Below are 13,949 nucleotides of genomic sequence, written 5' to 3'. Positions count from 1 at the left end.
AATTACCAAAAAAAAAAAAAAAGATTCTTGACTACAGCAACTCATGCCTGCATGCTAAGCAATCATTATCTATGGAGGTCTCTATTGCTTCGTTATGTGCTGATTCATCCTATTAATTGTACCTAGAATGATATCATTCACTTGGAAAGTGGGAAAGCTTAAAGGTTCAAAAATGTTTCACTTGAGAGGAATTGAACCCTTACTCTTTTACAAAGTTCCACATTATATTCCTTTATTTATAAAAAATATGGCATATTTTTTTTCTTTTCTATGGATATATATTAAGTTATTTGCAGGCTGTGTCAATATTTTATAAAACAGTGTCCACCTCATTTCAATATCAAGACTAAAATAAAATAAAAAGGATTTATGAGAAAATGTACTAGCTATAGATATAAACTAAAATCCTTGAAAAGGAGTGATTCAATATGGCTATCCCTCAAATGTGGCCTTAAGAGGGGGACGATTTGGCTTTTATACTCAATAAAAAAATCAATCATTTTTAGTTAATAATCAATTATTAAAGATAAACAAATTTATTTACTCATTGGTTTTTTTCAGAGAATCTTTTTATTTTTATTTTTTTATTTTTTTCTCTAACTCTCAATACTTTAAATGTCGTATTCGTCTATTCTAAATCCTAAATTTAAAATTTTATATCTTAAATCCTGAACTCCAAAATCTAAATTTTAAATTCTAAATTATTGACTAATTTTCAAATTAATTAGTTAAATTAATGGTGGTACCGTTAACTTTTTTCCATGACAATCAATAATTATATTCTAAAAAAACATTTTATAAAATAAAAGACATATAACAATCAATAATCTATTTTCTAAAACAATATTTTGTAAAAAAATAACAAATAAATTGTAATATTACCTAAATTAAATGTGATATGCACAACTCAGTCATGAATTATATTTATACTTGAATTAAACATTAGTTCAAGACATTTTGAGCTCATAAGAATATATAAAATTGCATGAAATGATTAATTATCTTCATGGACCGCCTTATTTAAAAGGTAGTTCTAGAATTGAATACAACATTGCCTTCATTCTTTGGTAATCATATTTCGGTGTTGATTTTTCTAGTTGAATGTTGCTTTTAGGATATTCCATGTATCCTTGAGGTTTTAAATGTTATATATATCAGTAGTGTCTATTTTCTTCTGTCTCGTATGGATATAAATAATCATCACATGATCAACATGAGCCTGTTTCACAGACTTTGCATCTAATTGCATAATAAAAAGTGGAAGTTACTGTGCCTTATATTTAGATTTATTTTCATTATTATTTTTTTTAAGTTATTGAATTAATATATCTAAATAAATGTATTAAGATATGTAAATTCAAAGACGTACACTTACCAATAGTACTGGACAATGCAATTGCAAAACGCCCTTCATGATGTTCCATGTTTTTTTAATTTGAAAGATGATTAAGATTTTCATACTCATAATGAAAAATTATTAAAAGACTTAACTTATTTTCTTAATTATTCTCCTAACTTTTAAATATAAAAATTTAAACTTTATACTTTCTTAATATTTTTAAAAATAATATATATTTAATTTTTTATTTATTTGACTATTAAGAGAATAATTAAGAAAATAAATTAACATTCTTAATATTTACTCAAATTAACCATTTCTTTCTATTTGTTGGTTGAATGCAATAATAGCCAACAATACATGAAACTCCACACATCCATAAATTTTCTTTTTCCCTTTTGCTTGTGGTTCTCAAAAAGAGAGAGGCAGGGGAGGGGATGATGGAAAGTGAAAAGCAAAAGCAGTTGAAAAGTCCATGATAAATGCATTTTCCTTGTCTAAATGGCTATGATCCGATCCATTGACACATACAATAAAACAAAAAGCTATACAACAATAAGCATGATCTTGATGAGCACACATGATATTGGAAAGAGGCACTTCCTAATAGGATATATCACATTTCACATCCTATCTTTCTTCCTATGAAACCAATGCATGCATATAATAATAAAATCATTAATTTTCAATAAGTTCTGATTATGCTACCATTATTCTGAACAAAAAACTCAGATGAATTATAAACAAGAATTTTTTAATACTAAGCCAAGATACATTATAATTGAAACAATTATTTTTTCCAAATCGAACAAAAGATAAGACATAATAATTAATATTCAGCTAAATGCACAAGAGTTGGGAAGCATGTGGTGGGTGTGAACGTTGTTGCATTGGTGGTTTTCCCTGCTTTGTCTCTGCTTGAAACCTTGCCACTTGATTTATGTTATCGAATTTGCGACTAAATTGGGAGTTGGGGCTCAGCTTCTCAGATGCCTTGACGGTTTCCGAGGCTACTCCAACTGCTTTTTGGCTCTTGCAGCCCAACAGCATGCCCGGACGCCGCTTATACACCTCTTTTCCAGCTTTCGGCTGTGGTCTAGCTGGACTCCTAAGGGTTGCAACAGACCTTTGATCTTCGCAATCAGACATGGCCGAGTACTCTAATGCGCTCGCCGTTACCACGCTCCATTCTATGCTAGCCTCACTCGGCGCATAACACGTTGTGACGGGGCTAGCACAGAAGGAAATAACTTCGCAAGAAGTTCTAATTGGTCTAACAAGGAAGGGATTATTTGCCTTCCCTGTGAGACTATCAATTTCAAATAAATCTGAACTTGCATCACTCTCACAATCATCATCGTTGTAGTTTCCATTTCCTTTTTTTGCTAAATCAGTTTCCTCTATTTTTGGAAGAACAACAGCATCAGCATCATCATCATCCCATGAAGAATGCATTACCAATCTTTTATCAAAGCTCAATGACTTGCTCGTGCAATGATTCAAGATTGGAGAACCAAACACTTCCAATGATTTTCTTGATTTCTCTGCTTTTTCCTGAAGTTGAATTTTCTTCAGTGCTAATAAACCGTTTTCTCTGTTCAACAACTTCTCTTTGTTGTTGTCCAGCGAGATTTCTGCTTCTGCATGAGGATTAGTTTCTTTAACCGAATCACGATGATGGTGATTATTAGTATCCAGAACTGGATTCAAGTTCTTTTTTGCGCTAGCAGCGTTGTTGCTAATATCAACAGAATCTTTATCAGAACAATAGCATTTGCATCCAAGGTTTGCAAGAAAACTAGCCTTATTTCTTTGTACCTTGTTGTTTTTGATTCTTGAAGATTCTTTCAAGGAACTCTGTAACAGTGCACTTTGGCTGTTCCAACTTGATTCAGAAGGAACGCTGCTCGGTGTTCCAAACTTGCTGCTGCTTCTGTTGTTGAACTTTCCAGTCTCCGTAGATTTTTGTTCATCTTTTTTCTGGTCGTAATAATGGTGATGATATTGGTTCTTTCTTCGTTGACTCATCAGAACCTCTCCTCCTTCTGCTCCGTTAAAGTACTTTTCGGCCTCGAAGACGCCGATTTCGCAGTCCTCTTCCTTCATTATTCCATGTTGAAGAAAAGGAAGAGGTTGTCCCTCCTTTCTGCTGTTGAAGTTTTGCCTTGACGAGTCAACAAAAGTCGGTTGTTGTTGTTCATTGGTGTTCAAGTAGGAAGAGATCGAAGCATTTCGGAGGTGGTGGTTGTTATTCTGATTAGAGTCGAAATTTTGCAAGTTATGCATGTTGCTGTTCGCAGTAGTGGATGCTATGATTACCATGTTTATGGAAATGGCTTAATTGGCTTATATTATATATATATATAGTAGAATTAAAAGAACAAAATAGTTTGAGGGAAAACAAGAATTGATATAGGTGTATGTTTCAATTACCAAGGTTCTTAGGAAAATTGTTATTATGAGAAGATAAAGGTAGAGACTAGTGAGGATTTGGAAAATGATGAAGCGATGATGAATATGGTTGCATATGGATATGTAGGAATGAATTAGGAGTGGGTGTTTATTAAGTGGAACAACGGAAATGTCAAAGTAGGTAGGGCCATGTGCTTCTTAGCCTAATTGACACTTCATCTGGGATTTTCACGGGGAATTTTCTTGAAACTCATCATCTTAGTCTATATGCTCTGTCATAGATTCCTTCCAAAACTAAACATGTTTAGAAAGTTGGCAAATTTCTCAAGCCAAGCTAAATTTATTGTAATCTTTTTCTATCTTTTATAGGTGAAATTATTATTATTATTATTATTGTTATTATTATTATTATTAAAAAATCACCCTTTTCAAAAAAGACTAGTATTATGTTTAGAATTTTATTATCTTGTGTTTTAAAAATATATGTTAAAAATTGTTCGGTAGGTCGGTTACCGGACGGTTCGGGTGGATACTTGAGGAGGTGGGAACGCTTCAATTGCGGTTGTACAGGGATCGGGTCTGCTGGGTAGCCGAGCCCTCGTTGTGGAAGGAAGGAGGGGGTGTCACCTGCAAAGACACTCCGACGCTCTAGTCAGCTAGTATGCAGGTGAGGAATGGGTTAGGTGGAATGTGTGACGGAGGTAGGACCCTCCCCTTATATATTGTGTCAGATGCGGGTCCCACAAGGGCAGGACCCTCTTTCTGTGAAACTTCCTCACACAGCTGTGGTGATCAGCTGTCCCGGACACGTGTTCGGGTCGGGTATGGGCGCGGCACCCGACCGTTTTGGTCGGGTGGTGAGTGGGTCGGGTCGGCCCAGGTTCCCTTTGGGCCAGGCCGTAACAGTGCCCCCGACGCGTCGGCAACAGCCGCGTGGGCTGTTGGGGGCTTGTTGTTTCTGACCTCATGCGTTGTCGCCAAGCCGGCCGTCCGTGGAGGGGACGCCTCTCTTGCGCGCGTGTCTGTTTGTTGCTGGGGCGATTGGTTATCGCTTCATTCTTCGCGTGGAGCATTAAATGCTCATAATGGGTTTTAAAACCCTTGGTGCAAAGACTAATATGCCCCTCGGCCTTCGCGCTCCTTTTGGTGGTGGTTTTAAAACTGTTTTGCATTACCTTTGGGATCCATTTGACGATTATCTCTCCGCTTCCGATTCTGCCAACCTCCATCTTCTTCTCCCTCCTTAGCTCCAGGGCGTTGTTGTTGCTTTTCTTTCGAATTTTTGCTATCAGTGCAGGTAATTTCTTTTGTCTTCTTATTATTCTTCTGCTTCTGCCATTACTTCTTTTTGTGCATGCCATATGTTTATCTTGCATGTTGGCTAATCTTAGGTCCTAAGTAGGTGTGTTAGGGGGGTTGCCATTCTAGAGTAACTTTGTTTGGGTTTTATCCTTTTTTTTAACCGTGTTTAGCCTTAGTTGTGGGATAGATTGAGGGTAGCTTCTGTATTCACTCCGAGCACCCGACCTCTTAGACTGACTGGATGGTCCCCTAGTGTAGGTATGGCTCGCACCGCCTCCCGGGCTTCCCCTTCTCCCGCGGCGTACGACCCCTACGCCTGGGTTGTTTCTGATGTAAGGGACTCCCCCAATCAAATGGGCGAGGAGGAGCTCACCGAGTTCCGTCAAAACGAGTATCTTTGCGGAGGAACCGACGAGGAGTCCAATTACGACGTCTTCATCCCGGCTCCCCACGAACGCTTGTACGAGCTCAACTTTCACGCTCTCCGAGTTGCTGATTGGATTTGGTTCTACAAATCCATGTTTACTCAAGTGGGGGTTCGTATTCCGTTTTTCGCTTTTCAAATGGTGCTTCTGGGCCGGGTTTCCGTGGCGCCGTCACAGCTGCATCCGAACAGTTGGGCTTCAATCCGCTGTTTCGAGATGGTTTGTGAATATCTCGAGCTGCCGGTGTCCGTAGATGTTTTTCTTTTCTTTTTCAACCTTACCAACCCTTCGAAGGAGGGGAAACATAAGAAGGGGTTCATGTCCTTCCGGTCTGCCCAAGGTCGGAGGATTTTTGGTTTATTTGAGGACTCCTATCACGGATTCAAAGATAAATATTTCAAGGTCCGTCCTGTCAAAGGTCGTCATCCTTTTTGGTTGTCGTTGGAAGGGGCACGCCTCATCCCGACCTATTGGAGCTTCGGGGCGGGGTCCAACGCCTTCGTTAAAGTGTCCTACAAGGGCATGTCTGCGGTGGATAGGAAGATTGCCGATGTGTTACTGGCAATCTTCGGGAGGAATCACGTGAATCCTCACCTCCTCATGGGTGACCGGGAAGCCGGTCGGAGCTATATTTGTGAGAAGTCTTTACTTGCTTTGTCTTTAATTTCTTGCTTTTCCCAATATTTTGTTGCGACTAAAGAATTTTCTTTTCTTGTTATAGTGGGAATGTCTGCCGAGATAACGGGACTCCCTAACTTGTTCCAAACCTTCTTATGCGCAAGTGATGACGAGGCGGGAAATGAGAAGTCGATTGCTCCCCCGGAGGACAAGAGCAAGGCCACTTCCGATCAAGGGGCTGTGGCCGATGAGACCGGTACCTCGGCTCAGGGTGCCTTGGCTCAAAGTGACAAGGAAGTGCGTGTTTCCCCCTTCCGCGAAGTGGTCGGTACTGGGGGTTCGACGTCTAACCCTGTGGCCGATGATGAGGTAGAGGAGGTGCCCAGCCTCAAGAGGAAGAGGAAGATGTCCAGCAGTCCCGATGGGGTTCTCACTGTGATGGAGAAAAATTTTGACGCCAGGAATTTTATAGATTCTCAGCTGATTCCCGGCACTGAAGAGCACTTTCATGAGTCATCTCTTGCCGGGCAAACGAGGTGGATGTATCGTACCCTCTTGCGCGGCGCAGTGATAGCTCAGAAGGCCGAGTTCGAGTTGTCCGGGATGGAATCTCTCCGCAGGAGGGTGGAGTCTGCTGGAAAGGCTAATAACGAGCTCAAACGCGAAGTTGAAACTCTCCGGGAGCAGCTGACCCAATCTAATGAGAAGCTTGACGCTGCCGAGAAGAAAGCCTCTGCTGCCGAGAAGAAAGCCTCTACTGCTGAGAAGAAGGCCTCTACTGCTGAGCGGGTGGCCGCGTTGGAGAAGGAAAAGCAAGCTGTCGAAGCTGAGCTCGCAGCGTTGAAAACAAAGTATAAAGACGTCGTCAAGCAGGGGAAGGGCGCGATCCTGGCAATCGAGGAGGCCCTTAAAGCTCAAGTCAAAATTGTTGCTCCTGATTTTGACACGTCGGCAATTGGAGTCTTCAAGGTGATCAAGGACGGCAAGATTGTTGACGTTCCTCAAAAATGATTCCTCTTGTTCTGTATGAAACTTTTGGTTGTTTTGTTTTGGCCTTTGGGAACAGTTGTTTTATTGGGTTGTTTGCCCGTGTTGTCATAATTAATACTTTTTTTATTCGTCTGGTTGTGTTGTCGTTCATATTCACCGTTATTGGTTTGCAGTTGCCATTCATTTTACCGTATTGATGGTATTCTGGCTAGGCCGGTTGAGCCAGGTCGTGGCTTTTTAGTGTAGCCGTTTGCTATTGTGGTAATTGATAGGCTTCCGGGGTGATCAGTCCCGGGGCCGCGCATCGTTGTCGAGTATTGGGGGATTCGCTTGCGTAGTGGGTTGTCCGGAAAGGGCGAAGAAAACAAAAGAAACAAAATTTTGCACAAGTATATCTTATTCGGTAATTGCATAAAAGGCCCATAGACCATAACAAAATTTCCATGAATTAAATACTTAGCTCGATTGGTCGGCATGTCGCCTCTTGTGCTAGGAGTAAAATCTTCTCAAGTTGCTCGCGTTCCACGTTCTTGGGACTTCTTTGCCATCGAGCCTTTCTAACTTGAAAGCGCCTTTACCCATCACTTCTTTGACTCTATAGGGACCTTCCCAGTTTACCGCAAGCTTGCCCGCTCCCGGGGTCGGTAAGCCGATGTCGTTACGCCTTAGGACGAGATCGTTTGGTTCAAACTCTCTTTTGAGCACTTTGGTGTTGTAGCGTAGGGCCATTCTTTGCTTCAGCGCTGCTTCTGTCAAGTGGGCCATTTCTCTGGTTTCATCTATCAGGTCCTTCTCCACGGCTTCCCCTACTCCTTTCAGAAGTAATCGCGGGCTCGGTTTCCCGATCTCTACGGGTATTACCGCATCTAACCCGTATGTTAGTCGGAAAGGGGTCTCCTTGGTGGAAGACTGTTCGGTTGTTCGGTAAGACTAGAGGACCGAGGCAAGCTCGTCGGCCCAAGCACCTTTTTTATTATCCAGTCGCTTCTTAAGCCCTAGCAGGATAATCTTGTTTGCGGACTCCACCTGTCCGTTTGTTTGGGGGTGTTCTACCGAGGAGAACTTCTGTCTTATACCCAGGCCGGTGAGGAACTCCGTGAACTTCTTGTCGGTAAACTATGTGCCGTTGTCCGAGATAACGACCTCCGGGATCCCGAACCGCGTTATCACCTGCCTCCACATGAATTTCCTGCAATTGGACGAGGATATGCTGGCCAGCGGCTCGGCCTCTATCCATTTGGTGTAGTAGTCAATGGCGACTATGAGGTACTTGACTTGTCCAGGACCAACCGGGAAGGGCCCCAAGAGATCGACCCCCCATTGCGAGAATGGTCGGGAAGATGTTAACAGGCTTAGCTCGGAGGCCGGTGCCCTATGGAAATTGGCATTCTCTTGACACTTGGTGCATTTTCTGACGAATTCTTTAGAGTCTGCCATCATTGATGGCCAATAGTACCCAGCTCGGATTAACTTTCTTACTAAGGCTTTGCCCCCTATGTGATGTCCGCAGCAACCTTCATGGACTTCCCTAAGGACGTAGTTCGTCTGGTCGGGGTGTAGGCATTTCAGTAGGGGCTGGTTGAGTCCTTTCTTGAATAGCTGTCCCTGAATAATCGCGTACTTGGCCGCTTCCCTTCTCAGTTTCGTTGCATCCTTTTCGTCGTCGGGAAGTTTGCCATTTTCTAAGAAGCTGGTGATGGGGTCCAGCCATGAGGGGCCTAGCCTTGATAGGTGCAGAGTGATCGCCGGCTCCCTCGTCATTCCTTGGATGAGAGACCGGTTACCTTCTCCCGGTTTGGTGCTGGCCAGTTTTGATAGGAGATCTGCCCGTGTGTTCCTTTCTCTGGGCACGTGGTGGATTGTGACCTCCTCAAACTTTTGGCTCAGATCCTTGACTTTTTCCAAGTACTTTTGTAATAATGAGTCTCTGGCTTGATAGCTCCCGTTTACTTGGGAGGTGACGACTTGTGAATCGCTGCATATTTCCAACCTCGTTGCTCCAACTTCCGTTGCTAGGGCTAAGCCCCCTATGAGGGCTTCGTATTCTGCCTGGTTGTTCGAGACGGGAAATTTGAACCTGATCGACTGCTCGTATACGACTCCAGCTGGGCTTTCCAGAATGATCCCGGCGCCCCCGGAGGTCTGGTGGGAGGCTCCGTCCACGTGGAGCTTCCAGCGTTCGCCCGTTTCTGCGGTTGGATCTCCCATTACTTCTACTAGAAAATCTGCCATCGCTTGCGCCTTGATTGCTTGCCGGGGTTCGTACCGTATGTCATACTGGAAAAGTTCGATGGACCAAGTCATCATCCTTCTCACCAAATCGGGTTTTTGGAGCACTTGTCGGATCCCTTGGTCCGTTCTTACGACGATCTGATGACCTTGGAAGTATTGTTTTAACCTCCGTGAAGAGGTCAAGAGTGCCAGAGCTAGCTTTTCCAGTTTGCTGTACCTTAGTTCTGCCCCTTGTAGGGCTCTGCTCATGAAATAGATTGGTTGTTGAGTCCTCCCTTCTTCTCGTCCTAGAACCGCGGCCAGGGCTTCTCCTGTTATGGCGAGGTATAGGTATAGTGGCTCCCCGGCCTTTGGCTTTCCGAGCACAGGGGGTGCCGCTAGGATTTCCTTGAAGTGTCTAACGGCTTCCTCGCACGCGGGCGTCCACTCGAATGCTATCCCTTTCTTCATGAGGTTAAAGAAAGGCAGGGCTTTTGTTGCCGAAGCTCTGAGAAAACAGGATAACGAGGTCAGTCGCCCTGCCAATCTCTGGACGTCCTTAATATAACTCGGGCTCTTTATCTGGAGTATTGCTTGGCATTTCTCCGGGTTAGCTTCTACTCCTCTTTGGGTTATCATGAATCCTAGGAACTTTCCAGCTTCTATAGCGAAGGCGCATTTGAGGGGATTGAGTCTCATGCCGTGTTGTAGGAGAGACGCGAACACATTTGCCAAGTCATTCAGGAGGTCATCAGGTCGCGTTGTTTTTGCGAGGATGTCGTCTACATAGACTTCCACTGTCTTGCCTATGAGGTTGTGGAATATCTTGTTCATCAGCCTTTGGTATGTCGTCCCTGCGTTTTTTAGGCCGAATGGCATCACCTTATAACAGACGGTTCCTCCCGGCGTTATAAACGCTGTCTTGTCCTCGTCGGGACGGTGCATCGGTATCTGATTGTAGCCGGAGTAGGCATCCATAAAGCTCAGATAACGGTAGCCCGCCGCAGCGTCGACGAGTGCGTCTATGTTAGGGAGGGGAAAACAATCTTTTGGGCATGCCTTGTTAAGCTCGGAGTAGTCTACGCACATTTTTCGTTTGCCGTTGTGCTTCTTTACTAGAACTACATTCGAAAGCCATGTCGAGTAGTCTAGTTCTCGTATGAAACTCGCTTCTAGGAGGCTGGCCGTCTGCCTGGCCACCTCCTCTACCCTCTCCCGTGACATCTTTCTTCTCCGTTGGGCTACCGGGCACGCTTCCGACTTGACGGCCAGGTGGTGTGACATAATTTCGGGATCTATGCCCGGCATGTCGGCTGGCGTCCAGGCAAACAAATCCCCATTGGCCCTGATCATTTCTACCAAGGGCTCCTTCAATTCATGTGGGAGATTCCTGTTGACGAATGTGAATTTTTTCTCCGTGTCGCCGACCCTGAACTTTTCCAGGTCCCCCTCAGGTTCCGGTCTGGGTTTGTCGTCTACCCTGGCGTCTAGGTCAGCTAGGAACACCCCCGAAGCTTCCTTAGATTTCTTCCTTAAGGACAGACTGGCATTGTCGCCAGCGACTGCCATTTCTAGATCTCCCCTTATGGACCCTATGGACCCGTCGTCGGTAACAAACTTCATGACTAGGAGCTTTGTATTGATTATTGCTTCAACATCATTAATCGTCTTCCTCCCCAAGATGATGTTGTAGGCTGTGGGATCTCGGAGAACTACGAACTCAGCCATTGCCGATCTTCGGCCCTGTGCCTGTCCCACGGAGATCGGCAGGGATATCACTCCGTCCGGCTTGATGAAGTGGTCGCCTAATCTGATGATCCTGTGCTGGTGCGATGATAGGTCGGTGTCCCTTAATCCTAGAGCGTCGAACACATTGCGGAACATAATGTTCGAGTCTGCCCCCGTGTCGACAAGGATTCGTTTGACGAGGCCGGTTCCCACCCTGGCCGTGATGACCATAGGTGGGTTTTCGGGGGCCTCGTCGAACCATTGGTCTTCTGGGCCGAAGGAGATGGATGGGGGCTTCTTGGAGCTTCGCATCGGGGCGGAGGAGACCGTCAGAATTTTGGCGTCTTTCTTGTGGGTTGACCTAGACCTCGGCGCGGTGTTTTTGGCGGTTACTACGTTTATTACGGTAAGGCCGTGGTCTTTGTCTTCTGACTCTTGTCGCCACTTTGCCGTCTGGGTCTTGGCCTCCTCGCTGTCTTGATCGCGTTGCTGTCTCCTCGGCTCCCTTATGAGATGGGAAAATTCTGATAGTTTGCCATCTCTTAGTGCTTGCTCTAGTGCATCCCTCAAGTCAAAGCAGTCTTGCGTTTGGTGCCCATAGCCCTTGTGGTAGTCACAGTAGAGGCTCTTGTTTCCCCCCGTACGGTCCTTGAGTGGTCGGGGCTTCGACAAGATCCCTTTCTCGGCTATTTGCTGGTAAACTTCCACGATGGGGAGAGTGAGTGGAGTGTAGTTGGTGAACTTCCCGATCCGGGAAAACGGTCTGGGTTTCTTGCTCGGCCCTCCCTCTTTGGCTTGTTCTTTCTGTCTCTATCCATTACCCTGTTGCCTAGGTTGATTGTAGTCGGAGTGCCGTTTATTGGCAGCCACGACCTGGCTGACTTCCTCATCATTTATGTATTCCTTAGCTACCGTTTGAATCTCGTGCATCGTCCAGATCGGTTTCGTGGTAAGGTGTTTTCAAAAGTCCTCGTTCAAGAGGTCGTTCGTCAGACAAAGGCTGGCCACCGAGTCGGTTAGGCCGTCAATTTCCAAGCATTCGTCGTTAAAGCGATCCAGGTATTTTCTGGTTGGCTCCCCAGGTCTTTGGGTTATCCCGAGCAGGTTGATTGGGTGTTTTGCCTTTGCTATTCGTGTTGTGAACTGAGCCAAGAAGGCACGACTGATGTCCGAAAATCCATAGATGGATCCCTGCGGGAGGCCGTTAAACCATCGGATCGCAGGTCCGGCTAGGGTGACTGGGAAGGCCCGGCACCTCACCTCGTCTCCTACTCCCTCTAGATTCATTCTAGCCTCGAAGTCCGTGAGGTGTTCCAGAGGGTCTTGGGTTCCATCGTACCTCATGTCTGTTGGTTTGTCGAAGTGCTTCGGCAACCAGACCTTAAGGATGGACCGATGGAACGGGGTGGCACCCATTATCACGGGTTGCCGTGTCCTCACAGGCCTCCCTTCTCTGTCTTCGCGATCTCGTCCCGTGTGGCGCGTTTCCTTGCCTCGGGAGTAGATGACTGTGTCGTTTTGCCTTCTCGGGATGGGTGACTCTTCTCGGGTGCTCTCCGCTTCCGTTCTGGAGGCGGAGGCGTGTCGGGAGCGACTCCGGTGGGAACCTCCCTCCCGGCTTTCAGGGGATGGGGAGTAACTAGGATCGGTGGTTCGTCGATCATGCTCTTGATCGGCTAGCTGTCGCTCTAGGTTTTGGACCCTGTGGCGTAGCTCTTGCAATATTCTGGCGCTGTCACCGCCAGTTCCTCCGAAGGGCCGCGTCTCTCGCGTCCTTGTACGTGGTTCGGTGCGCTGTCGGGGGGACCTGCGTCGCCCTCTCGGAGAGGCGACGGAGGCTGCCCCCTCTGCGCCGGTTGCTCGGCCTTGGTCTCCAAAGCCCGGCACGACTTCCATTTAGGCGTTTCCCCACAGACGGCGCCAATGTTCGGTAGGTCGGTTACCGGACGGTTCGGGTGGATACTTGAGGAGGTGGGAACGCTTCAATCGCGGTTGTACAGGGATCGGGTCTGCCGGGTAGCCGAGCCCTCGTTGTGGAAGGAAGGAGGGGGTGTCACCTGCAAAGACACTTCGACACTCTAGTCAGCTAGTATGCAGGTGAGGAATGGGTTAGGTGGAATGTGTGACGTACCTTGGGGGGTAGGACCCTCCCCTTATATATTGTGTTAGATGCGGGTCCCACAAGGGCAGGACCCTCTTTCTGCGAAACTTCCTCACACAGCTGTGGTGATCAGCTGTCTCGGACACGTGTTCGGGTCGGGTATGGGCGCAGCACCCGACCGTTTTGGTCGGGTGGTCAGTGGGTCGGGTCGGCCCAGGTTCCCTTTGGGCCAGGCCGTAACAAAAATACTATAAAAAATATTTTATTAAAAATTATTAAAATTCTAACTTTTTTTTATTTTTTCGATACATTAAATATATTAAAAAATTTAAAATATTTATTATTATATTTTAAAAATGTGTTCTTAAAACACAAGTTAAATAAAACCTCATATTTATATAGACTTTCGGTGTCATATGTATTACAAAATACGAAGTCATCGTATATATTATTATCACTTGAGATAAAAAGGTTTTATTAAAATCTTAACTAAAGTCAATATACGATATCCTAACGAAATTAGTTAAAAATTATTTTTAAAAAAGTGTGTGAATCAAATAAGAGTAAATGTTAAAAAAATAAATAATTCTAATAAAAAAAGAAATTTGAAATTTAATAGACGTTTTAAATTTTGAAGACAATTAAAATTTTAGACAAATATTAAAGATATTTTTTAAATTTTTTATAAAAATAAAAATTGGATTGAATTTCGTAAACATTTATCAGTTTAATTTTTCCAAAATATTTATATGCCTAAATTAACAGATGGACATATCCTCACATTCGAGGGACCCTTCTGATTTGTCTCCGTTCAGGAGCGAGG

At 44.7% G+C, this 13,949-nt stretch overlaps 2 protein-coding genes across 2 annotated transcripts; both read right to left on the bottom strand.

The window, feature by feature from the left end:
• Positions 1–2,072: 2,072 nt before the first annotated feature.
• Positions 2,073–3,860, bottom strand: LOC107489381 (protein PHYTOCHROME KINASE SUBSTRATE 1). The gene has a single exon (XM_016110130.3). The coding sequence runs from the start codon at positions 3,659–3,661 to the stop codon at positions 2,180–2,182; it is 1,482 nt and encodes a 493-aa protein (XP_015965616.1). The 5' UTR covers positions 3,662–3,860; the 3' UTR covers positions 2,073–2,179.
• A 3,715-nt stretch (positions 3,861–7,575) lies between these two features.
• On the bottom strand, positions 7,576–11,955 carry LOC107489376 (uncharacterized). Its single transcript, XM_016110127.1, has 3 exons — positions 11,847–11,955; positions 8,257–11,726; positions 7,576–7,995 (listed from the first exon to the last, which is right to left on the bottom strand). Exons 1-3 carry the CDS (start codon positions 11,953–11,955, stop codon positions 7,576–7,578), a joined length of 3,999 nt encoding a protein of 1,332 aa, XP_015965613.1.
• Positions 11,956–13,949: the final 1,994 nt, after the last annotated feature.

This window comes from Arachis duranensis, chromosome 5 (assembly GCF_000817695.3).
Source record: "Arachis duranensis cultivar V14167 chromosome 5, aradu.V14167.gnm2.J7QH, whole genome shotgun sequence".
Classification (NCBI taxonomy): Eukaryota; Viridiplantae; Streptophyta; class Magnoliopsida; order Fabales; family Fabaceae; genus Arachis; species Arachis duranensis.
This window is presented reverse-complemented; position numbering and strand designations above follow the sequence as displayed.

Excerpts from the sequence above, each read along its gene's own strand:
- LOC107489381 (XM_016110130.3), bottom strand. The coding sequence starts at position 3,661 with ATGGTAATCATAGCATCCACTACTGCGAACAGCAACATGCATAACTTG.
- LOC107489376 (XM_016110127.1), bottom strand. The coding sequence starts at position 11,955 with ATGCACGAGATTCAAACGGTAGCTAAGGAATACATAAATGATGAGGAA. Across the intron at positions 11,727-11,846 it reads CAATCAACCTAGGCAACAGG|TTTACCAGCAAATAGCCGAG; the intron begins GTAATGGATAGA and ends CCATCGTGGAAG. Across the intron at positions 7,996-8,256 it reads GGAAATTCATGTGGAGGCAG|TCTTCCACCAAGGAGACCCC; the intron begins GTGATAACGCGG and ends ACAACCGAACAG.